General features: G+C 43.1%; 2 protein-coding genes across 8 annotated transcripts; one reads left to right on the forward strand and one right to left on the reverse strand.

Moving 5' to 3' along the window:
• The first annotated feature begins 638 nt into the window (after positions 1-638).
• On the forward strand, positions 639-6,857 carry LOC107312133 (glutathione S-transferase). 4 transcript variants are annotated; one of them, XM_085543874.1, is made up of 8 exons: positions 639-685; positions 1,561-1,712; positions 2,678-2,784; positions 3,299-3,350; positions 3,607-3,739; positions 4,741-4,882; positions 5,605-5,736; positions 6,265-6,857. In XM_085543874.1, the coding sequence occupies exons 3-8, from the start codon at positions 2,698-2,700 to the stop codon at positions 6,385-6,387; spliced, it is 669 nt and encodes a 222-aa protein (XP_085400000.1). In that variant the 5' UTR covers positions 639-685; positions 1,561-1,712; positions 2,678-2,697; the 3' UTR covers positions 6,388-6,857. The 4 variants fall into 4 exon arrangements, with proteins under 4 accessions (XP_085400000.1, XP_085399999.1, XP_015714776.2 ...); XM_085543873.1 differs by having other exon boundaries at positions 1,660-1,712; XM_015859290.3 differs by lacking the exon at positions 1,561-1,712.
• A 1,179-nt stretch (positions 6,858-8,036) lies between these two features.
• TMEM14A (transmembrane protein 14A) lies at positions 8,037-14,683 on the reverse strand. 4 transcript variants are annotated; one of them, XM_015859294.3, is made up of 5 exons: positions 14,655-14,683; positions 13,822-13,905; positions 11,813-11,914; positions 9,411-9,498; positions 8,037-8,804 (listed from the first exon to the last, which is right to left on the reverse strand). In XM_015859294.3, exons 2-5 carry the CDS (start codon positions 13,895-13,897, stop codon positions 8,765-8,767), a joined length of 306 nt encoding a protein of 101 aa, XP_015714780.2. In that variant the 5' UTR covers positions 13,898-13,905; positions 14,655-14,683; the 3' UTR covers positions 8,037-8,764. The 4 variants fall into 4 exon arrangements, with proteins under 4 accessions (XP_015714780.2, XP_085400017.1, XP_015714779.2 ...); XM_085543891.1 differs by having other exon boundaries at positions 14,617-14,683; XM_015859293.3 differs by having other exon boundaries at positions 14,550-14,683.
• Positions 14,684-25,840: the final 11,157 nt, after the last annotated feature.

The following is a 25,840-nucleotide window of genomic DNA, read 5'->3' on the forward strand; positions in this document are numbered from 1 at the left end:
GGGAGATGCTGTGTTTGAATTCTATAACAAATGCAGCTGTGGCTGCCATGAGCACTGGATTGAAAGAGGAATGCTTGAAGCCAGCTTAGAGTTGTGCAGCTGTTATGAGTGGAGGAAGGGAGACTTTGGGTGGCATCAGGCACTAGCAGGGCCCTGACATGCACAGCCATGTGTTGAGTGCTGCCAGCTGATAATGAACTCCATGAGCTGTCCATAACAGTTCGTAAAATCCAGCTGTGCTACTGAGAGGCCAGCAAGGAAGTTGAGTATGTAAATATGCGTTCAGTACATCACTTGCGTATGTAAATGCAGCAGGAGAAAGCAGAAAGATGTGGTTGTTGTAGCACTGCCAGTATGAATTTGGGCCAGCAACAGACACTAACACTCCAGCTGACACCACCTGATTTTATCTGAGCCTCTTTCCAGTGGCTGCCACGGCCCCATACTTTGGATTTGAGATGAAAACCATGTTGATATCTCGCTGACGCTGAGCAGATCGCCGAGCAGCTCCTCCACCAGGCCAAGGCCGCCTCAGCTTCCCACGGGCAACCTCTCCACCCCCGCCCCGCACGGCAGCACGGACCCCCCCGGCCCGCCCACATCCGACACGGGACGCCGGGGGCGGGGCTGGAGCTGCACTGCGACGGAGTGGGAGCGGTCGACGGTATCAGCGACTCCGGCGGCGGTACGGGCTGTGCGGGAGGCGCGTCGGGCTGGGGCAGAGCACTGCAGAGCAGAGGGGGCGGCCCGAACAGGGGTTCCGTCCGCGGGAGCGATCCGTCGGGGATGGGGAGGGAACCGCCCGGCAGCGGCGCTGGGTTCGGGACACGCCGGGCTGGGGCCGGGAACTCGCGGGCCGACCCGGAGCTCTGAGTGTCCCGGGAGCGACGGTGGTGCTGCCGGACCGTGTGCGATGAGGAGAAGCGTCTAAGTTCAGGCAGCAGTCTATATATACGCCCATAAGTTTGCTTATGTGCTTCCTAATGGAGGGCCGGTAATAGAATTTTGAACAACACACACACGCACAAAAGAAGAAAGAGAACCGAAAAGACAGTGCTCACAGCTGTAGCAGTCACTGCTGGGTGCAGCTGAGGCCCAAGGCAGCAGCTGTGGGTGGTTTGTGATTTCAGGCCCAGCTGTGCTGCTCAGGAAAGGTCCAAGTTTGCTACTCAAATGTAAGTCGACATTTCCAAGGAGCGTGTGTTGCAGAGCAGTAACAGTATCCCTCCAGCACAGTGCCACCACGGGAGGTGTTCATCCCAAAGCCCAGAGCTGGGTCCCTCAGCAGTGCCATTGCTGGAAGGTCTCTGCTTTTCCTCTCCTGCCCCAAAGCTTCTTTTCCCTGGTCATGCTCCCAGGCCTCGTTGTCTTTCTTGTTGAACGAGAGGCTCTCTAGTCCTCCCTATCAGTTTGCTCTAATCATTTCCCTAGTCCAGATAGTAATGCTGTTTGTGATACAAGCCTGGATACCCTTGGCTTTCTTGACTGCCTTCTTGACAGGGCAATCTGCTGGCTCATGTTCAGCAACTGTCAGCTAACAGCCCCCGCTCCTTTGTGCAGTGCCAAGGGTAGGTGTCAGCTGAGCCGAGCTTTGGAAGACCTGTAGTTTGGGCTGGGGCACTGTGGATCTCCTGCAAAGCAATGTCTGTTGCTTAATAGGGCACGGTGAAGATACTGCCCATCAAAAAGAACTTCAGTAGACAAGTTTGGAGGTACAGTTTCTACTCTCACTGTTATGCTGTTCATTTTTGTGTTTTCACTGGCACCTTTGAGATTATGATCAAAGGTGCGTTTTGTGGCTTAATTGAGTGCTGTAAAGGCTATGGAAGAGTAAATAAAACGTGCCCATAGAAAACAGATAAAACCTTGGCTTGATGATGAAACACTGTCAGATGGTGAAACACTGCTATCAGTCTGTGAGTTTGTCCTCTTACTAAATCCGCTGTTATCTTTTGGGACTCACTCGTGGAAGAGTCCAGTGTTAACTTTGTTTCCAGCAGCAGTCAAGCTCATTTCATCCACCACTTTTGTACTATGGCATGTGACTGCACCTGGTGGTAGTGAAACTTTGAAAGGACCTGAGCGGTTATCTGGTGGCCTGACTTCAGTCCTTGATGCTGGGAGCGTTGTCCAGGCCTTATCTATCCAGTGGTGAGGTGATCATGATCATATTTGTTTGGCATGTATCTTAAAGTTGTGTTCTCAGAGTCAATAAGATACACATCCCTGTTACAGTTTAACTGTTCATTCCATTGGAATGGATCTTGAAGTCAGTCCACGTGATGAATAATATATGATTTGGTTCAGCTTGTGCTCAGAACAAACTTCATAATGAGACAGCTAAAAATAATGCTGAGATCTTGGGCTTGCAAGTCTTGCAAAGTGGTCAGTTTTGAATAATAGGTTTTCTAGTATGATATGACTTAGATGCTGTCACAAAACCCAGCACCCACTGCAAAGATTGCACTACTGTTATTTGGTAATAATTCTGTGTTGAGCTGGTGCATATTCTCCACCATTAAATCCACAGGAACTTTGGTTGTGGCGAAGCCCAGTATTTAGGTCTTGATTGGGCTTTTACTCTGATGTTCATCCAGATGTATTTAATAGTTTGGAACGGAATGTTTTATGTGTATTTTTTTAAGCTCTCTTTAAGATATCTCCTTGAATTTCTTAGGAAAGAAGAGCTCTGAAATCATGGCGGGGAAACCTAAGCTTCACTATACCAGAGGAAGGGGGAAGATGGAGTCCATCCGGTGGCTGTTAGCAGCAGCTGGGGTTGAAGTTTGTACCTTATTTTATTCTTTTTAATTTTATAAAGCGATAAGATTAATCTCTGTTTGAAAGAAGGATTTGGTTTTGGGAAGGTTTTCCAAGTACTTCTATATTGAGAGATATGTACAATATCACATGTTGTGCTGCAGAATGCTTACATTCAGTAACACACTCTCTTGTATTTAAAGTATTCTTTGATTTAATATGCAAACAGAAGCATTATTTTGTTCATATTTGAAACATACTTTGTTACATAGAGATCTTAAATTGTTGCTACAGACCAGAACAGTGCAGAGCTTTATGATGGAAGAAGATTTTTTATAGTGTAAAGCACTGTAGATTTACTGATGGGTTGGGATGGTGTAGTCCAGGGTTATTTGCTGGAAAAGCGATGAAGAATGGAAGTCAACACAGCAATGGGAAGTATGGGAAGTAATAGGGAGAGGTGGAGTCCGGCTTCCAGACACCCTTCTGCTTTTCCATTACCTTTGGAGTGACACATTGTTGTTTTCTGTCTTTTCAGTTTGAGGAAGAATTTATAGAAAAAAAGGAAGACCTGGAGAAATTACGCAATGGTGAGTTTGTAGACTGTTCTCTGAATGTAAGTTCATACCAACAGAACAAAAGGAGTCCTTCTTCTGGCTTGATTAGTGAGAGAGGAGATTTCTATAAGATCTCTGTTATGATGTGACTTGTAAAGAGATTTGAGAGACCCGGTTGCCTTGTTGAAGCTTTAGATCACTCAGCATTAGAAATATCATGACATGTTATCAAGTCTGTTTCTCAGAATCGAATTGCTGCTTGAATAGTTTGCTTTATTTTCTTCCCCAGATGGATCCCTGCTGTTCCAGCAAGTGCCCATGGTGGAAATCGATGGCATGAAGATGGTGCAGACCAGAGCCATCCTCTGCTACATAGCAGCAAAATACAATCTCTATGGGAAAGACCTGAAAGAGAGAGCCTGGTACAGTAGCAGTACATACTGTCCTTACTTACACTCTTCCAGTATTTTTAGTGTATGTGAGAAGAATATTGCTCTGAAATGCCTGTGTGTAAAGCTGCACACAATCTACTTGTGCTTTGTCTCCTTAGATCCAAGGACAGTTTGAACAGACTTTGACACAAAGAGATGATTGTTAGATATCAATATAATTAGAATTTTCTGGCCACATTCAGGCTTCATTGAACTACCAGAGTGGAATTGCATTATGTTGCTGGGTAACTGCAGAACAGTAATGTAGTTTTAATGCCTAAGGATGTTTATTTTTTGTACTCAAAGGGGGACTACGGAAAAGATGCAGGACTCTATTGAGGAGTGTAGTAACAGGACAAGAGGAAATGACTTTAAAATAAACAAAGGTAGATTAAATTAGATATGAAGAAGAAATTGTTCACAGTGAGAGTGCTGAGGTGCTGGAACAGGTTGCCCAGTGAATCTGTGGGTGTTCCATCCCTGGATGTGTTCACGTGTGTTGCAACCCTGCTTGCTGAAGGGGTGGTGGAACTGGGTGTGCTTTAAGGTCCTTCCCAACCCATGCCATTCTATGATTCTAACTGTTAGTTGGCAGCCATTTTTTGCCTAGATTCTTTTATGACTGGACATCAAAACGGTTATATTTTCCATAGTAGCTTGCACATGTGACTTTATTTTTGTCCTGCAACACAGGTGAGTAGGATATCAGTGAAAACCGTGGGCTTGTGGGTTGGGCTCGATCTCTAGAGGTCCTTTCCAACCCCTGTGATTCCGTGAAAACAATGTGAACTTCAGTTGGACTCTGTTTTATACTCTTCTTGTTGCATACACTATGAGCTGGAATCAAAATGGAAGAACAAGAAAGCGAACCCATATTTTAGGCTACATTCACTAACTCAGTGAATCCTACTCAGTGATCTCTTAAGTACTGTATTTCAGGAAAATAACCAAAGTAGGAGTTTTAAAATGCTAATTTAAAGCTTTTCTTTCAGGATTGATATGTATGTGGAGGGAACAACAGACCTGATGGGAATGATCATGGCTCTCCCTTTTCAAGCAGCTGATGTGAAAGAAAAGAATATTGCCTTAATCATTGAAAGAGCTACAACCAGATACTTTCCTGTTTATGAAAAGGTAAGTGATGAAGCATCAGAAATCCACAAAGGCAGCCAAGCAGGGCACAGCCCTCCTGCCCCATCCCCATACTCATAGCCTGAAGGCAGGTGGTGGTAATCTGGGACTGTATGATGGAACCAGTGTGCAGCAATGGAAAAGAAAGCTGTGAAGTAATACTGGGCTGATCTCAGTACTGAGCACCTTTACTGTCTTGAAGACTATTCAAAGGGCAAATTAACTTTGCATGACTTTTAGCCTATTTAGCTAATTTTGTCGGAAGAATTAATAACTTTCTTTCTGTACTGGCTGTTTAATTGGTCTATTGATTCAGCTTGGCAGGGTTTGCAGTCTGTGCCTCATGCAGTCCTGGCAGTAAAATATCTCCAGATATGATCACTTTGAACAATCAGCAGCAAATGGTGATTCAAAAACACTGCAGGTAGTCTGGTTCTGATGCTCCATGTGAGAGTTTCCACATGGCTTTCAGCAGTCAGGTTTTTGTGGAGCTTGTTTTGGCAGCGTAAGAAATAACAGCTGCAACAAGGTACCAGGTATTTGTCTCTCCCAGAAGTCACTGCCTTTTTAATGCTAATATTGGCTGGTGGGACTGTAGTAGGAATCATCTTTATGGGTTCTCACATGGATTTGTTCTGCTGTTTATTTCTGTAGAAATGTGTCTGAAATATCTAGGTAAAATCATTGCATACTGTATGACTTCTTTATTTGTTCTTATTTTGTAGGCCTTAAAAGACCACGGTCAGGATTATCTTGTTGGCAACAAGCTGAGCTGGGCAGACATCCACCTGCTGGAAGCCATTTTAATGACAGAAGAACTCAAGTCTGATATACTGTCTGCGTTCCCTGTGCTACAGGTTAGTGATCATCTGATCTCAGCTTGAAACGTAACATACACATTTCACTGCCCAGCTTTAAAAGCTCATTGATGTTTAAACTTTGAACTGCTGTACTGAGTCACTAGCAGCTCTCTGATCTTCTGTTGACTAAAACAAGTTGAACACCCCTGCAGCCACCTTCCTTTAGCTCTGCTGCCCCCCAGTTGCTTTCAGCTGGCAGGAATTCACTTACTGACTCTAGCAGTTTGGATCTGTCACTGCTACTAACATGTCTTCAAACACAGCTTTGGGCATCAGGACAGGAGGTTATGGCTTGCTGTGCCTGCAGTTCCTGTCCTACTTCTGCTAGCAAAATTACATTTTGAAGCAACTGTATACAGAAGTGTTTCTTCTTGAGTGTCTTCTGTGGTGTTTTGTACTGAGATGCTCCTGCCCTCGGTTCTTTTCAGCTCAAATACATCTCTAGTATTTGGATTCAGATTGTGTTTATTTTATTTCACCTTATAATTTCCTTGCTTTCGTTGGCTTTCTTACTTCTTCTGACAGGCTTTTAAAGGAAGAGTGAGCAGCATCCCAACAATCAACAAATTCTTGCAGCCTGGCAGCCAGAGGAAGCCGCCAGCAGATGAGAAATCAATTGCTAACGTGAGGAAAATATTCAGTATCTAATCACGTGGCTGCTGCAGATAACATGCCTGTAGTGTATTACCTACGCTGTGCCTCTTTAAGTAAGTGTAAACTGTGTAGATCTATCCTGTGGTTTGTGCCCTATAATCTTTGAGATGGAAGACAATTTAGATTAGATTAAAAGGCTGTTGGACCTGCTGATTACAGAAGGTAGTGTTTTATTACCAAGAGTTCTTGCTACCATCAGTTACATGAAGTAAAATGTACTAATGTTTGCTGTTTGGTTAGCCATTAATTGCAGTACATGCCTGGCAAAGCATTTCAGCTGTAGTTTCCAACAAAGCTTCTTCCCTCCCTTTTTATTAACTAAGTGCAGCCCAGAAGAGCCACTCCATTACATTTGGGAACTCATTTTTTACTTTCCCTGCTCAAAACTCCATGTACCCCTGCTGCATTTATTTGCTGTCTGTATTTTCACAAAGATAACAAATAAAATCTCATGGTCTATGTAAGTTTGTAGCTGAAAGTACGAGACTGTTTTAATCCTCACATGAACCTCTTAGAAGAGATTTTGATCACTGAAAGATCAAAGTATGTGTGTCTAATTAGTCTGCTGCTACTTGTTGCCTTGCTTCTGGCTGGACTGTTGCAGTGAAGAGAATGCCACTTGATTGTTTTACCTTTCCAGTCACTTCTCAAGCAGCTTGAACGAGAACTGTGCTGACTGCTTATCTTTTCAGTAGAAGAGTTTGCGGATGCTTCAAAGGACTGTTAGATAGATAAAGCCTGTTTCAGAGTGTAAACCCTCACGTGATGGGAATCACCGCTGTTCACATATATGTGTTCAAACATAGCAGTTTGAACTGGAAGAGCAGTTTGCCCATCATAGTACTTACTTAAGAAGATTTGTGTTGCTATGCCTCTATTCCAAACAAATGGAATGGTGTTTTTTTTTGCAGAAAACGACAGAGGGCATCACCTTTGCATTCTGTAAGTGGATGTAGACTTGCTAAGAACATTACTTGCTTGGGCTGCACAGACATCTAGACAAAAGCTTTCAGGTTAGAGTTGGGCTTTGATGCCTGTCCTTGTGCCTATGGGGTGATTCTGAGAATGCAAAGATGGCTCAGCTCTGGAGGTACTGAACAATACAGAATCCCATTGCATTTAGGATATGAGCTAGCAAGCAGCTGACGGAGGGCGTCCACATTTCAGCTCTAGGTTGCCTAAACTTTTCTGTAGAGCTCACTCAAGGCAGGATTCACCTCATCTACAGCACTGGTTATCTAAGCTTGTCATTATGGTACATGGCAGTTCAGTTCCCCTGACTTGCACTGAAGTCTAATTCAGGATAGAAAGAACCACATCTTACATGTCCAGCTGTCATTCCACTTATCAAGGTCCTAAACTGAAGCCCATAGAGTAGCAGCTGATTTGCACATAAGCCTGGTGACACCTGCTGGTGACTGGTAGCAGCATTTGCTGGCTAAAGACTCGAGGTGGGAGCTGGGGCTGGTGGTTTGTTTTTGTTATTTGCAGTTGGTCATTTTGATCAGATATGCCTTCGATGTTTGAGCAGACTGCAACACTCTGCACTTAAGCCCCGACCAACAAAAGAAGCTTGGTATTCTGCTGATGGGTTGGTGTAGCAATGAGACCAGAGACAGATATACACTCAGAAACAGGTAGCCTTTATAATATCATAATAACATTTATATTTATTTATGCATGTTATGTATATGTATGTATATTTATGACATAAGGCACACTAAACCACATCCCTTAGTGCCACAATAGTTGTACATGGCACAGTGTCTGTTTTAAATCAGTAATGAGTACAGAGCAGCTCATCCAACTTCCCCTGACAAAGTGACACTTCAATCTGCATAAAAAAACTGAGAGAAGCTTCAAACATTTTAAGTTTTATTTGAACACTGATAGTAGGTTCTATATTTAGAAACAGCGGAAGACTGTAAACGTATTCAAAAGGAAGATGGGTTTTTGTATAAGACAGTGCAGGCACCTGCCTTTGTTCATTAGTCACTAACAATATGCTTGGAATTGATTTCTTAATTACAGAAGCTACAAAACAACACATCTCTGAGATCCACAGTGTGATGCTGTGTGCTCAGCACCTCTGATAGCTATCAAGCTGAGTGGTAAAGGTCCCTCGAGTAAGCAGATTGCTTAAGCAGATCAAAACGTATCGTTAACAAAACACTGTTTTAGCTTTTATAAATAGCTTGCAAAATGCCAGCTGGCAAGTGCCAGTAGTTAGGGTACAGGTATTGATCTTACACAGAAAAGATAAAAGCAAAATAAGACTTGTGTTCCAATTTGTTTTTCAAGTATGAAGAGCCTGCCTGTCTGTGAGGTGGGCATGGCTGTCATACTTCAGTTCTCGAGTTGCTGCGTTCTCCTATAGAAGCATAAAAACAAGCCTCAAAATCATCAAAAGGCTGTAGAAAAAAAAAAAAACAGAAAAAAGTCCATGAATATAATTGTGCATAAACAGTGAAAATCATCATTAAACAACAGCACATTCATAAATACCTGATGCTAGAATGTTTAGTAAGAAATCTTGCAAAGCGTTTCAATCTGTAGATCTGTGATTCTGTGATCAGTGTCCACCAGAAATCTAAGCAGACTGTTCTGCCATTGACATAACAGAACACTTTGCATTTTCAGCCCTGATTTATTGCTTTTGGCAAAGGTGTGTGTGTGTGTAAGATGACTGTTGTATTAAGTCTGATGGCTGGCTTTAAGCATGTCTGTATGGGAGCACTGAAACTTTCCTCAGGTTCTTCCAAAATCCTTATCAACATGCATTAATGTTTAACCACAGATATCTCAGATATCTCCTTTCTTTGCTGACAAAGTATGTCCTCAGTTTATGTATCTGCCTAATGAGACAAAAAGCTGGTCCTATGGAAACAGGAACAAACTGATGTCACTTAAGCCATGCAGCTGCTGGATGACAGTAACCTCCAGTGATACTAGCTTGAATCAGCAACTATTTGAACATCAATGAAAGCTTTACATTCAGATCCTCAATATCTGCTTACCTCAGGCATGCTACAAGTCCAGCTGGCATTAGTTTCTTGGACCTCTTGAACCTCATCCCCATTATAACGGTCAAAAGAAAAGCTGAAACTGTAAAAAAACAATTCAATACATTTATGTTATTTCTTTCACAGAGGACTATTTAGCAATACGGAGCATGAGCAATGGTCACTGATACGTTTTGCTATGGAATGTAGTTTAGTGAAACGTTAGATCATAGAGATAGGTCTGTAAAACCATTCTTGCTTTCCCAAAATTCATTACCAGGACTTCATTTTTCTTTTTAATTTTCCTTTTAGAGAGTGCTAGCTCTATATTTGTTAAGCCTTCAAAAACTAGATTTGAAAGTTGTCCTTTATTTCTGCTCCAGGATATGGCCTAATACCTCCTGCCCTGTGGCTGTAAGTTCTTTTAATTTGCAGCAAGGGAGCCATCCTTGCCTGCAACACAAATACAGGCATAAGCAACAGAGAGCAAACATCATGAAAGGAACTGCATCTTCTTCCTGGAGCTTTTACCTGAAAATATAGGTAGCAATGAACAGGTCAGCCAGGCCTGGGGATTCCAAGTCGGGCTAATGACTGCTAGTGAGACCAAGAATAGATAAAACTACAAAGATACCTATTGTTGAGTTAAAAAAACCACCTGAAATGCTTCCTAGAATAGGCCAGAGATGGGGCTGCCAGGGACAGCTGGGCTGTATCACTACAGCAGCTACATTGTATCACTCTGCTTTTTTATTTTCCTGGAGCACATAAACTGTCCAGCAAACTCTGTTTAAACTCCCCCAGCTTCTGTGGTCCGTGCTGTGCTCACAGCTGTCAGAAATGAGTTTTAAACTCATTCCAACATTATATGACAAGTTCTGGCAGTTACCAACAAAAATCTCCTGGCTAAGCATGTGCACCCATTTAACAGCTTGCTTCACTATCCCTTGCTCTTATTTTCTGGTCCCATAGCTTTGATCCTCTCAGGAATGTCTGAAGAGCAGATTGCTCCACAGCATGTCTTGTCTAGGGCCTCGAGTATATTTACAATTAATTAGAAGCTACAAAACATAAGGACTTGTACTAACCTACACTATTGTAGGAGGCTCCTGAGTAGGTGACAGATATTGTATAAAACCACAATGAGAGGATCTTTCTTCCTTAACCTATTGAAGATTTGTCTCTTATTACATTGTAGTTTACCCTACTAGTTTCTATGGCTCAGAAGGGTTACCCTCTTAACAGCATCTCACATTGAATGACTACAAATTTACATACACTCATGGATGTGTCTGCAGTGCAAAAAAGATGTCAGTAATCTGAGTAAGTTCACAGCTGCAAAACCTGAATATCCAATTGTAGGCCACACAGGAGCAGCTCAGATATACTATGATGACCTTTACTAAAGAACCCAGTTGGTGTGAATGCTACATTATTATTATTATTAATTAAATGGAAGACATTTTTACAGCTGTAGTTGATTTCAAACATAAAGCCAACAAAAAATGCTCTACCATAAGTTCTATGGTCAGAAAAAGTAACTGTGTGCTGATACAATCTGGATGGCATGCAACTTAAATTTATCTCTGTGTATGAAACCACAGCTTAAGCCATCAGCACTAAAATCACCAGCGGCAGAAGTTTCACAGAATCACAGAATTGTAGGGGTTGGAAGGGACCTCCAGAGATCATCAAGTCCAACCCCCCTGCCAAAGCAGGTTCCCTACACCATGTCACACAGGTAGGCGTCCAGGCGGGTCTTGAATATCTCCAGAGAAGGAGACTCCACCACCTCCTTGGGCAGCCTGTTCCAGTGCTCCGTCACCCTCACTGTTTCCAGTAACTCTTACTGCAAATCAGTTACATAAGGTGAACAATGTATCCCTTAAATAGAAACTGTAGTTCCTTGCTTTCCTGAGGGTATCATGGCAAGCTTGCTAGGATGAGTTACTGCACGGTTTGAGCCCTGTCTTTCTTGGCAGTGAAGAAAATCACATCAACCACTTGTTTCACTGAGAGCTAAGGACACTGAACATCATGGAAGTCTTTATCTTATACCACCTTTAATTCTCAACCTACATTCCAATCTGTCTCTCATGATTTCATTCCAGTACTTTTCCATGTTTCTCGGCTGGATTTCACAACACGTACGTTGTTACGTAACCATCCAACAGAGAGAGGCACTGCCAGGTGGTTACACACCTGTTGGTTCCATGTAAATGAGCTGCTTTATCCTGCCAACAGTTCCACATGTAAGCTCTTGAATTTTGCAAGCTAAGCTGAACTGTTAAATTCTATTCTAAAATCTAAGAAAAAAACAAATTGTGATGATGCTTAAAATAAGAAAGATTTTTACAGGCACTTCAGTGAGGTCTTTTTTGTTCTGTTGTTGTTTTAAACTGTAGTAAAACACTTACACAATGATATCTTCACATTTCTTGGATCACGTGTTACACAGTAAGCTCCATAACCAGCCACGGAACCAAAGGTAAGACCAGCAGCTAAAGAAATTTTACTACCTGCAAGAAAATATTCAAGTGTTATCTTTCAACACAATGCCTTTATGCTCAATCTACATAGTAGCTCTTTCTCTACTCAGTATTATCTGAATATTCTGAAGAGAGCTGCATCTGCCACTGTGCAGCCAACTCACCCTGTGTGAACAGAGGCAGCGTTTCTGTAACCCCTCCTAGTCTTTCTCTTATAGCATTACTGGCAACATCTGTTCAGTTAGAGGGTGAGGATGAGGATCTACTAACACTTGTAATTTGAACACCTGGTCTTGAACACCTCCAAGGACGGGGCACCCACAACCTCACTGGGCAGCCTGTTCCAGGGCCTAACCACTCTCCTAGTGAAGAACTTCCCCCTAACACCCAACCTAAATCTTCCCTCTTTCAACTTAAAACCATTTCCCCGTGTCCTGCTATTGTCAGCCCTTTTGAAGAGTTTACTCCCCTCCTGGGTGTAAGTTCCCTTCAGGTATTGAAAGGCTGCAATAAGGAAGAACAAAGGCTGCAATTTGGGAAGAACAAACCTGAACTGGGCTATTTTTTCTATTACACATACATTCTGAAGCATTTTTGTAACCTTTCTGGACTATCTATTCATTTTTACTGTATTTTACAGCACTCGGGAGTCTCTGAAAAAAGACATTAAAGTCATTATGTGTCAATGCATATATATAAAGGCTAAACTGGATGCCATGGTATCACTGACATTACATTTAATAAATACCTAAAAAAAACCAAACATGAAAACAACAACAAACTACCCTAAAACAACTAGATGGCAATGAGGATGAAAACATGTCTTTTTAAATTAATTGGACATTTCCTTTCAGTGCTATTACACAACTGGTTCATGAAGTCCAGAGTTTCAGCAGTACATTTGGTTTCTGAATAGGCATTTGACTTGGTACCATATGATAAAAGTGCAGAATCAGCACAGCAGGCAATATCTGGATTAATCTGATTCCAAAATGATTACAAAGGAAGAATCCAGAACCCCAGAAGACATATAGATCCCAGTCCTGTTATACTGAACATTTTTAATCAAGAATCTGCAAGAAAACAGAAATCATTACTGATAAAAATAAATAAATCACATTTTTCCACAAGGACTGACCAGCTACTAAAGACAGAAGAAAACAAGCAAATGGGATAGTTAGTAAGAGCAGATGGGGGGGAGGGGTGGAAGGAGGGAAGACTTTCAGAAAGTAAAGACATAAAGCCATTTCTTTAGGAGCAAGCATGCACACACTCTGCAGGGAATCGGTGATCCTGAATCCCAAGAATCATAATGGATAATGCCATGGTGAACACGACTGCTGCACTGCTGGGATATTCACACTGGGATAGTGAGCCGGGAGCTCTGTCTGTCCTCGGCACAGCTGCGACCTCTGCTGGGGTGCTCTACTCAGCTCAGGAATGTGGAAAATGTGCCTTAAGCACTTGACAATTTAAAGCTTAGTTGCCTATGCTAGAGTGAAAACGAAGAGCGTTAAAATGCCAGACATAATTCACCACCAGGTCAGAGGAGGTAAATAAAAAGTACTCTCTCTGGTATGCATCTGAAAACCCCCAAATCAATCCCAGATGCTTCTGCAGAAAATACGTTTTAATTGAGGATAATCTATTGTGTTTAACATAGGAACAATTAAAGGAAATGAAATGGCACAAAATACATTGAGGCTCAGAAGTAAGAGCAGCTTTTCGCCCTGAAAACAAACCCATCAGTTGGATAAACAGAAAGGAGTGACCACTTAAGCATAAGCTGATCCAAGCAAATCTTGTAGCAGCACAGGCTGGATATAAGATGCAGTCGTGTTCTCTATGGCACAAGTTACATGCCTTTCACCGTTTCTTTTTCACCGAGCATAGCAGAGAGAAAACAGATTCCTCAACCTCAACATATCAGCACTCACCTTTACGAGTGTATCCTACAATGCCTCCAACTGCCAACAGAGCAGCATATGCAAACCCAATCCAATCAACAGCCATGGTCCCAGCTGTGGAGAAAAGAACATACTGCAGCTGAAGACTTGGGTAAAAAAACCCAAATGTTATTTAAAGTGTTCTAAATAACATTACATTCTTGGAAGTCATGCTTTATTACTGTGTAATGCAATTCAAAGGATAAAGGTGCATTTATTAGCTGCCACATCATCATTTCACCAGCTGGGGCCCACCCTTACTCCTCAGCAGAGGCATACCACACTTCTGGCTGTTCCCAGTCAAAATAGACATATACAAGCAGTAAGCTGGGCACTAGCTGAGCACTGAGTTTATTACACTGTGCTTATGGCTGGTCAGGGCAAGGCTTAGCGCTCCTTCAACCTGGTCGTATGTGGTGCATCTCAGGCTAGAGGGCAGCCTGGGAGGGCAGGAACGAGAGCAAGCCTCTAATGGTGTCAAGCCTTTAATACTAGAAGGAGCGACTTACAACAATCCCCTGCACAGCACAGCTGCAGTCCTCTCAGGAACTACAGAGCTTAAGGAGGCCGCGCTACGACATCAGCACTGACAACGAGGTCAGGGGCCGGGCTCAGAGCTGCCCTCTGATCCACCACCCTTCGTTGGCCTCGGCAGGCCGTGCCCAGCCGCCGGCTGTCCCCGCAGCGTGCTCCCATCCCAAGCCCCAGCTACAACACACCCCGGCCCCGCTGAGTGCAGGCAGAGCCGTGTCTCTCCAGCAGAAGGAATACAGCTACAGCACAAACCCATCGCTCCCCCCGACCCCGCTCGCCTCCCGCCGTACCTCTTTCCGCCGTGCCGCCCCGCCCCGCTGCCCTCCGACCTCCCTCCGCCCCGCCCTCCGTGCTCGGAGCCATGCCGGCGGGCGGGGAGCGAGGAGGGCGGCGGGTTGGTGCTGCCATCATGGCGTCGTGAGGGGGGAGCGCCGCTCTGAGGCGCTTGGCGGCAGCGGGGAGGCAGGGCAGGGTCCCCGCGAGGCTGTGCGGCTTCAGGCCTCGGTTCAAGGAGTGTTGTCCCCTGCCTCGGGAAGCTCCTCTGGCAGCCTTGGGGTAGATCTGTTGTCTAACTTAGAATTTTAAGTCTGAAAACCCCATCAGATCCACTCTGAAACCCATGACCAAGATGGAAGGAGCCAGGCCCAGCTCTGCCTGCAGCCCCTCATGCAGAGCTCTTTTCACCCTCAGTTCATTGCCCAAAGCACTTCTGTTCTCAGCCATGAATCATCGAATCATTAAGATTGGATGAGACCTATAAGATCACCAAGTCCAGCCATCAACCCGTCTCTACTGTGCCCACTAACCATGTCCCTCCCTGTTACATCTACACAGTTCCTGAACACCTCCAGGGATGGTGACTGCAGCACCTCCCTGGGCAGCCTGTGCTAGTGCCTCACCACTCCTTCTGAGAAGAAATTTTTCCAGTTATCCAACCTGAACCTCTCCTGGTTCAGCTTGAGGTCATTACTTCTAATCCTGTCCCTGTCAGGCAGAAAAGGCCACCCCCCCCCCCCCCCACCTTTCCCCCAACCTCCTTTCATGCAGTTGTAGGGAGTGATAAGGTCTCCCCTGAGCCTCCTCTTCTCCAGACTGAACAGTCCCAGTTCCCTCAGCTGCTCCCTATAAGACTTGTCCTCCAGACCCCTTACAGCTTTACTGTCCTTCTCTGGACACACTCCATGGCCTCCATGTCCTTCTTGTGGTGAGGCTCCCAAAACTGAACACAGTACTCAAGCTGCAGCCTCACCAGGGCTGAGTGGAGAAGAGCAATCACCTGCCTGCTTCTGCTGGCAATACTGTTTCTGATACAAGTTAGGATGCCATTGGCTTCCTTGACTACCTGGGCATATATCTGGCTCATGTTCAGCTGGCTGTTGATGGATACCCCCAGATCCTTTTCCTTTGGGTGGCTTAAAGAAGTCTCTACCCAGACCTGCAGTGTTGTGTCTTCAGAACCGAGGGATATCTGCTTGAAATTGCACCGGCAGACATGCAGACAGGATGCTCATGTTGTTTGTTTGTCCAGGACTCAGCTGAGTCCTACTCACGTAGCTGATTTATCAGGCCACTTGACATGGTTATTCTAGCATTTTACCCTTCTCACCTTCCAGCACTGTTTGTTGGAGCCATTCCAATATGGGCTATTTTTGTACGTATTTTCTCATCTTCCTTGCTACTACTTTAGCTCTCTCTCAAATGAGCTGTTCTGGATCAGTTGGGACATGTAGTAGCAGCTGGAGGTGCCTGCTGTGACATTCCCCATTCTTTCATTGTTGCTGCAAGCCAGCTGAATGTAAGCGTGGCCACGGGGAGAGACACACAATACCATGTAATGTGAGTTGGATACCTGCCTTGTGTGGGGGTCATTTGAAAATCCCTGCCAAAATCTTGTTTTTCCTTTAGATTTCTTTGCTTAAAGGTGTGGGAGTTTTCCGCTCCAAAGAGTTTGCTGGAAAGTCTATCAGTACTCTCATTAGGGTTTTAACACACTTAATTTCCACTACCAATGTCCCATTTGTTTTTTCTGTTAGCGTTTAATTGTGACACAAACCCACTCCATGTGAGCTGTCCAAGTCAGTGGAAAATAGAACCATTCTCCTTATCTCTCAAGTGTCAGTGGGAAGGAAGACAAAAGGTACAGCAAATGTTGGAAAACAAGCATAGGACACTTGAGGGCAGGACGGCTTCAAAATACAAACCAAAAGAGGATTCATTAAGCTGAAGTCCAGAAATCTTGGGTTTCTTTATGAAACATGCTGAGACTTGCAGCACTTGAAAAGGACAACATAAACAGAATAAGCATTGGAATAAACTGAGCAAAATCATGCAGTCCTACTGGAGGTGACTCCAGAAGATAAGCAACTACAGCGTCTTTTGGCACCTATAGGACAATGCCCAGTTGGAGTTATTAATTCAGTGATACTTCTCACTGAAGTCTGGGCTAAATTTGGATTCTCATAATTACACACTGCTTGTAGGGTTCCTCTGAATTTTCAATTATGAAAAATATTTGGTATTGTTTTCTCTCAGCTATTACTTAAACTACTGTCTGTTGTGAAACTGTTGCTGTGTTTTACAGAACAGATGGTCTCTTGAGGGAGGTTTTTTGTGCGAGGAGAGTTCATTAAATTAGTATGTTGGTATCATGGTAAATCACACCCGTAGCAGTGAGGTATAACAGAGCATGCAGCAAGGCTGGTGTAAATGTTGCTCAGCGCTTTCTATTCTCATTTTCAATTGTTGCTAACTGCCAGTCTGAGCTGAAATTCCCCCTGCTGGGTGTCTATTTCCAGCTGTTTTATTTTAGCTTGTTTTGGTTGTTTTGTTTGATATCGTGATTTGTTTGCTTTGTTTTTGGAAAGATCCATTTACAACAGCTGGGCCAATTACAAGGATGAATTTAGAGAATACATGGTATTGTCCATTATAAACAGAACTATTTCACACAACAGCCTCAGTGTCTCTCTGGTTTAGAGAAAACAGTTTTCATATTTGGCAAGATTTAGTTTAGTTTCAGGGACATTTTTCCATCTTGATGGAAATGTGATCTGAAGAGAGGTCACGTATTGCGAGGAATCTTCTTAATATTATACAGCCCACTACCCAGAAGATTTCAGCATATTTGAATACAGAAAGGTGACCATTAAAAGGAAATTCTGTGAGCTTTCATAGGTGCACATTTATATAAACACCGAGAAGAACAGCAGTGTTAAAATAATTGAAGGCTGTCTTAAAAGGCTGAGAGGACTGATGTAGAGCTTCACTGGGCAGCTCTTATAGATCGTTACCTTTCAGTCCTGAGGTGTTGCTTCCTGGAAAATATAGTAGGAAGAAGGCATGGGTCATTGTCATTCAGCCTAATTGTAAAAGGCTCATTACAATAACCATGAAATAATCTTTCAAAATATATGTGATAATAAACAGCCAGAAAAAGAGAGAATCTTTCTATGAGCTAAACATATATGACATGGACTGAAGCCTGCAGAAGGAAACAGGTAGAGAAAAGAGTAATTGGGCAGTGATTTCAGAGGAGATGATGCTCTAATTTAATGGTCTGCTGCTTCTAAGGGTTCTCTTTTCCCATTTCTAGTTTTCCTTTTCAGTCCTTTATGTCGTTCAGTAATTGATGTTTATTTCTCTCTCTCCATGGCTCCTAATGGCTGAGTCAACCTCATAGCCCAGTGAAAGACTTACCATGCAGAAATATACCTGTTTTTCTTCTGAACTAGTTAGTGCAGTCAGTTCTCATGAGGGTCCAACGAGCACTGCGGCACAGAGGAGGAGCTGGGACCACAAGATCTGGTGGGAGACTGGAGAGAGCACATGCAAGAGTCACTGAGAAGGACTGAGATAACCTGAAGCTGTGTATTCCCTCTGACTTTGCCTGTGAAGTTTGCCTGTGGGAAGGCGTTATGAAATGGCATTGAATAAAAGTCTTGGTAAATTGAGTTAAAGGCAACTCAGGGTTATGGTTATTTAATAGTTCTCTGGAATATTCCTAGATTCCAAGTCTAACTAAACAACTGCTTCTGGAAGCTGGCAAACACTGAAATAAGGTATGTGCCCACATGCCACCTGTGGGCCCTGTGGTCTGACAGTATTCAACAGGATTTTGTGATGAGGGCTCTAGGAAATTAAGTTCTAGGTATAGAGTGTGACTAGGGACTAGTTCTAGGTGAGCGTGGCTGTGATCTGCAGTGATTTGGCAGAGCACATGTAAAGCAGTTTCTGCCCATCAGGCCTGGTCAAAGGGATATAGTAAGGTCTAAGAGCGAGCGATCAAACTACCTTGGGTTCTCAACAGTGCAGTGGTACCAAATGAATCTGTCTCTTGAAAAAAATGGAGATATTTCTCTTCAGACCCTCGAAATCCTTCATTTAAATAAATCCAGATTGAGAACGCTGGCTGTGCTGTGCTTCTGATTTAGCCAGAATCTCTCATCTTTCTTAATAAGTGTGTGGATTTTAGAGCAGTTCAGGAAGTTGGAGTGAAACCCCAAGGGATTTCAGAGTCATCTGAAGTTGCTTGTTTGTCGCTGTGCAATGTTTTTAGCTGATTGAAAACAACTTGTGAAGATGAAAGTTTCTTGGGAAGAACGGATGTTGTGTGTGTGTGTGTGTGCATTCTCAGCCCCAGTATTTGTAGTCCTGTGACAAAAATCAGGTCTCTGATGCCTCTCACCACTGTGTTCTTCATACAGGGGGCCTGTTTTCAGCTTCATACACCAAGAAACAATAGGTTGCTTGCCAAAGGCCTGATAGTCTCTTGCCCTCCTCAGATTCTAGCAGAGACATTAAGGTATACCTAAAATCAATATATTCCTCAAGGTGCCTTCCCTGAGCTGAAAAATAGCCCTGAGATATGAAAGTTGTAGGATAAATTAACATGTTCCTATTTCACACTTTCTCTTTCTTAGACATCAGTACTTGACCACTTTCCTTGTTGGCAGTCAGTGGTCCGGCACAGGAGCAAAAGCTAGCTGCGCCTTCAGTCAAGTTTACTATGAACGGTCTTATGATCTTACAAGTAGTCATATCCAAATCATAAACATCCTTCAGATCTTTCTCACAACAAGAAAGTAAATGAAGCCTCCCTCCCAGAGGGAGGAGATCTGTGAGAGCCAGGCTTTTATGGGGTGCAGAAACAGTGGCTCAAGCTGAGATCTTGTAATAATTGGAGTTATTTCAATTGCTGTCTTCATTCTCAGTCCCTCCCCTGGACCAGCTTTGGGACCCAGTGAACCATGTGCCAAGTGATGATGATCAATCATCAAAAACTGAGGAAAGATGCTGTTTACTGTTGACATTTCTGCTCTGTCATTACAACCTTGGAGAACTGATGATCCCTGGGATCTTTGCTCATGTATGGAAGGGGGAAGTGAAATCTTGCTCAAACCCACGTGCTGCATTCTCAGGAAGCAAATGGAAGGGAGGGAAGCTCTCTGTGTTACGTTACTTTCAGGGCCCAAATATTGTGTCCAGAGGCATGTGAGGTAAAATGTGAGGTTGGTAGAAGAGTTTATATTTGCTTTCTGCGGCTGGTATCTCTAGTTCTCTTAACTCAGTGAAACTCAGTGTTTAGATCACTAGCAAGGCAATGTATCCTGTTGAAACACGCAGCTCTAAGACAATCCACACAATATTGGTTCTTAGAAATGGGATTTAATCTATAGCTCTCCTGATGCTGTCATTTCCACTGAGGATCCTCCTGCTTTGGTCTGCACAGAACCTGATGAATAATTGTGTCCTAGGAAAGACTTTTTAAGCTATCATAGAATTTTCCCCTAGGATATCAATGTATTTTGGATATATAAATTGAAGGTCCTCAGCTGAAAATTGCTTAGTGCAGCTGAAGGAGAGAGAGTGCCAGATTAGACACACTGCTAGGCATGAATCCCAACCCTTATTTGTATGAGTATTTCTTCTGCCTGTAGCTAATCACATGAACATCACGAGTATTGCTTACATAAGTACTACTGAGAAAAAGTGGTGAACAGTCTTGGATTCTCACAACAGTGTTCTTGTTCCAGTACTTTCCCAGTGAGATTCTGACCCCATTTCCTTTTCAGAGATCATTAGAGTTGGGATATCCAGGAAGGATGACCACCCACTACTCAGCAGCCTCCAGGACTGATTACCAACTCATCTTCTAGACCTATCAGAAGTCATATTTTCAGCAGTTCAGACATTTTCATTCTCCTTCCAAAGCCCATCCCACACATAGATACACCAGGGTATATCAAACAGTGCTGTAGTGCACACTCAGTAATTTTTTGGTCTCTGCTAAAGACTTTTCCACTGTTCCTCCAGTGTCAAAGTGCCAGACGCCTCCCACAACTATGTAATGAGGGAGTCCCTGGTGGGCATGGAGCTGGTGTCCTGTGGTGCTTTTATCAGGCAATGTGGGTTGGATGTGTCTCCTGCCAAGCCAGACCCGGAGAAACACGTCTCAGGGAGACTTCAGGGACCTCACCTCGTAACTCTGGTGACTTAATGTGAAACAAGTGAAAAAAAAACACCCAAGGGTTTGCTGCTGTGGGTGCAAGGGGAGGATTTTAAGTATCAGGCAGCAGGAGGTGTTTGCATGCCTACTTTCATGAACAATTATTTAAGCGTGGAAAAAAGGAAGTCATTTTTACCCAAAAGGAGGAACCAAGTTAAGGCTCTTATATAAATCAGCCCCAAAATGTGAAAATGTGAGAAAAAGGATGCCAGCAATACTACTGCTTGCACTCCAGATTTCAAGCCAAACAACCACGAGGGAAAAAATATTCCATAGAAAAATACTGTATTCCTGCCATCTTTCTGGCCTCAGAGTTGCACTCGTTATGGTAAAGTATAATTGTAGCATTGTGAATGCAGCACTGCAGACAATGGCCTGCCAGTATTTTTCCACTATAAACTCTCATGTGAGGTCTGTAATTTTTTGAGATGCAATTATCTTTGGCTGGGACACTCAGCTACGGTCTCAGCCCAGCAATTGATTTTTTGCTTCCTTTACCAAGCTGTGCAAAGTTCATTGCTCAGTTAAGTGTTAGGTCCTTCATGATTAGGCAGCATCCATGCCACAAGGATGCGCAGAGATACTGCTGTCACTGCTGGCTTATCAATGCTGGGCTATATTCAGGGCTGAGATCCTACCAGAAAGTCCACATTTTGGATCAGATGCCTGTGTTTGTATCAGTGCAGTCTGGGAAAGCCAGGACAGCAGGGTTATAATGAATTTAGCACTGACTGTGTATCCACGCATGCTCAACAAAACAGGCCTTGGGGAATAATAGAGTGTGTTATTACAGCTATGGCAGGAAGGAGAATTGGCCGGGCCAATTAAATGATTACAATTGCAAAGATTTTTCTGTCTTGCAGAAAAAGAGGAAGTTCTGAGTTCTGTTACAGAAACACTTCTCTGTGATTAGTGAAACTGCAACACGCAGCAACCATCTACATGGTGAGGATTTTGATGTTTTCAGCAGGGCTGACTCTCTTCTCTGTCACATTATGGCAACTGAGCTCCAAATCCAACCCAGTTTGTTCTTTTCACAGATAACACAAAGGGAAAAACATGGTGGAACCAGTGAGTGAGCTCATCACGTAACATCTGTGTATGAACACATGGGAAATCAGTGGCAAATAACCAGATGAGCAATGCCTTACTTCAAGACAATTGGGTAGGTGATAAATAACACATGCTCTCATGGGGTTTCACCTGTACTTAGACGTGATTCACTAAGCAGGAATTTATTCTTTGTTTGAATATGTTCAGTATTGACACACTGGAAGAAAACATGAAATCTTTGTGCTACAGAGGGCTCTGACACTTTGTCAGCTTGCTAGATGTTGCAGGGGAAAACTGTTGTGTTCACGTAGTTTAAATAGATCAGAATCAAAGCAGTAATAGATCATAATCAAAGCAGTTAATCACCTTATGGATGACGTGTAAGCAGCAATCAGTGATTTTTCATTCCAGATCTGTAACAGAGCAGGTAGACTGTACTACTAGATATGGAATATTAATAAACCTATGAATTTCTAAGCATCCTTCTGTAACTGTTCCCAAAGCTTTCTCAGTGTAGGCATATGCACACATTGACATCCACAGGCAGACCCATGCATGGAGCTGTATGCAGCCTTTACTCATGGGCAGTTTAGATTAAAAAAACTCTCCCGAAGGATGTGTGTTTCACTGCTTACAGGCACCTTCTGTGGGAGATGTGGGTCTCTCTCTACCTTTCTGCAGACCCCTGCAGCTCCTTGGCTGATACAACACCCTGGCTGAGCCACATGCCAGGAAAAAGCTGTCTCTTGTCCAAATCTCTCCCTCCCATTGAGAGTTTTTACACTTTTATACTTCTTTCCAGCCCAACTTCTGCTTTGTGTCAAATCACTCTGTAAATCCCTGGTTGTTCTTCAATCCAGCTTTTGGTCATCTTCTGCAACGTGATTAGTTTGGTCAGTGACCAAACAGTTTGGTCTGGTCAATTTAGATGCACACACGCATTGGACAAACCTCTATCTTCACAGGTGCTGCTAAATAGGCCGCTTGTGGTAGGGGGCTGTGCATTCCCTCCAGGCCCATAGTGGCCAGGCTCAGATGTTCATTCTGTGTGGCTCAGGGTATTGCAAACAGACAGGCAGCCCTATTTCCAGACTCTGCTCCAAAACCTGAAAATAAAGTTGACAGATGCTTTACTAAACATTGCTTGAACACCTATTCTGATTCTTAATCAAGGGGTCATCAATGGGACGGAAGTAGTAAATTGGACTGCTGGAAAAAACACGGTAGAGGCCATCTGGGCCTTTACTGGATAGTGAAGAATTTACATTTTACACTCTCACAGTTTACATTTTCTGAGGTAATAAAGACATTTGGATCATTTTATTTTTTGGATGTTCTACATAAAAAGAAGAGCCGAGGTTGAATCTGGAACTGGAGTAAGGAAGAAATCACATTGCACACAGTGTGGTGAAGTGCTAACAAATGCCACGTGTTACGTGATTAATTCAGTATCAGTGCCAGCTATGGATCTGGTTTGTGAGCATCTGGCTCGAGTTTGGGTGTTTCTGGCCAATAGTGCAACTGATGATTTGATCTATAACAGAATCCTCACCTTTTGGGGATAGAAGAGAGATGTGTTTATAATTTAATGTATTAAGTGTTTGCAGAATTGTTCTTCTAGAAAGGATGCAGATAAGTTATAGGATCTTAATTTAACTGTTAAATAGTCTTTTCCCACAACACAGCATGATTTATAGCAGTATAAACAGTGTGGGAGAAAGCTATGTAACTGCTATTGTTCCAGTATGTCTTCAGGCTGCATTTTGAATTGCAACTGGACTGCAGTGAAAGCTCTGGTTCCCACCAGAAGTACAGCTGCAAAACATGCCACTGCTTTTGCCTGAATTGGGCTCTAATCATTGCTCTGGGCACATCAGTGTGGGCCACAGGGAAGGCTGTCTGTTGGGTGAACTGACCATCTATAGGCACTTAATATCTCCTCACATTTTTTGACAAGCTGAAGGTAATCCATTGACAGAGCTTATAGTGGGACTGCCCATTATCCTCTACATTTTTCAAGGGAATATAGTGTTCTTTTATTGTCTTTCGTGTTTGTGTTCTGTCCCTTTCTATCACAAACTTATTTCTCTCTCATTTCTGTAGTTTGCTATCTGCTGAAATGACCTCCCATACATTCTGTAAACTGGAGATTTATCAAAAGATGTGTTACGTAAATTACACACCATTATTATCACTGGAGATAAAATGCAAGCAGAGGCTTTCACAGAATCACAGAACTGTGGAAGTTAGATCCAGAGTTCCATCATGTCCAGCCCCCCTGCCAAAGCAGGCCTCCCACAGCAGGCTGCACAGGTAGCTGTCCAGGTGAGACTTGAATATCTCCATAGAAAGAGAATCCATAACCTCCCTGGGCAGCCTGTTCCAGTGCTCCATCACCCTCACAATGAAGAAGTTCCTTTGCATATTGGTGTGGAACTTCCTATGCTCCAGTTTATGGCCTGTCCCCACAGACTGCTGAAAATAGGTTGGCCATGTCCCTTTGTCTCCCACACTTAAGATGTTTATAAACATTAATCAGATCCCCAGTAAACAATATAATAAGACCCCCAGAAGCCTTAGGATTTTGAGTGGGCTATAACAAGCTTTCTACTTTGCAAAACTAAATGAATGCTGTATTCCCTTGCTCTCTCTTAATGCTGTGGTATAAATTGTTTGGCAAATACAAATGCCAGCTCTATTCCAGAGAAAAGATTTACAAAGGTGTAAAGGTACTGTGCCCTCAGATTCCAGGTACGGTTGGTTAAGGATAAACAACAGCGTGCAGTCTTTGTAGGGCCAAACTCTTGATTATGTTAAGAAAATAAGATTTCTGCTGGTTGCTGTACGTGTTGAACACTTGAGTTTTACACACACAATTTTCTGTTTAAACATGTATTGTATATGGCAGTGTGAAGGACACCAGCTCTGCCACACGCACTCCTGTGTGCACACAAATAGGAAGTTTATTTCCATGTCGTACCCCATTTTCTCTGAATATAACAGTACTACTAGAGAAAGTGGAGACTGCCTATGGCATGCACAGCCTCAACAGTTTACAGTAAAGATATTTTTGGCCTGCAGTGGGCTGGGACTGCAGTACCCAGCTGCATGAAGCAGTACCCTTTGGAGGAGTGCTGTGACCCTGGCTTAGAGATGGCTTTTGGAGATGGAAGCTGGCAGCCATGGTGGGAACAAGGACTTAGTGTCACAGTTGACTGACACTGACTGTCTGTCCAACTCTTCACCATGATCTGTGAGTAAATGTGGAGTATAATGTTGCCTAATGGAAGCTACTGTTGTTGGACACATTCCTACTGCTCTTCTCTGGCTCCTAGGAAGGGATTTTACACTTTTCATTTTTAGGGTTTGTGTGGAGGCTTTTTGGAGGAAGGAGGCAAAGCTGTTTGAGAGCCTTTAACCACAGAATCCACAAAACCCTTAGACTGCTATCACTGACATGGTATTCCTTATCAGATTCACACTTCTAATACTACAGCTATGTTATCACCAACTTAATGTCCTCTTTTGGGACTATAAACATTTAACCTCAGTCTGGTCTGTTAAAAGATCAGGTGATATGAACTTCCCCTTTTGTAGTTTACATAGAGCAACATGTGAGCTGTTTTTGATGACAGTGATTTTATAAGGGGAAAAATAAGAAAGAAGATACTCATTCTTGTTTGAGATTTCAGTTTCTTTTCCAGAAAAATCCAATGATGTTCCCACAATTATATGTAACAAAGTTCTGCATCGTTCCTGAGTCACACTTTTCATATATTTTATATTTTACATTTTACAGCAGACGGATGTTACTAGCACAGAACAGTGTGGTTGTTATCTATTATACCATGATACATTTACTGAGAAAATTTTAATAAATAAACCACAAGCTTAAACCTCTGAACCCTTATAAACCAG

This window comes from Coturnix japonica, chromosome 3, assembly GCF_054131305.1.
Source record: "Coturnix japonica strain WE chromosome 3, WE-NBRP24, whole genome shotgun sequence".
Taxonomy (NCBI): domain Eukaryota; kingdom Metazoa; phylum Chordata; class Aves; order Galliformes; family Phasianidae; genus Coturnix; species Coturnix japonica.

Bases quoted from the DNA above. Each gene is read 5' to 3' on its own strand.
- LOC107312133 (XM_085543874.1), top strand. From the start codon at position 2,698: ATGGCGGGGAAACCTAAGCTTCACTATACCAGAGGAAGGGGGAAGATG. The intron at 3,351-3,606 runs GTGAGTTTGTAG...TTTCTTCCCCAG, and splicing joins CCTGGAGAAATTACGCAATG to ATGGATCCCTGCTGTTCCAG. The intron at 4,883-5,604 runs GTAAGTGATGAA...CTTATTTTGTAG, and splicing joins ACTTTCCTGTTTATGAAAAG to GCCTTAAAAGACCACGGTCA.
- TMEM14A (XM_085543891.1), bottom strand. The intron at 11,915-13,821 runs GTGAGTGCTGAT...ATTTTCTTGCAG, and splicing joins TGTAGGATACACTCGTAAAG to GTAGTAAAATTTCTTTAGCT. The intron at 8,805-9,410 runs GTAAGCAGATAT...TTTTTTCTACAG, and splicing joins GGACTTGTAGCATGCCTGAG to CCTTTTGATGATTTTGAGGC.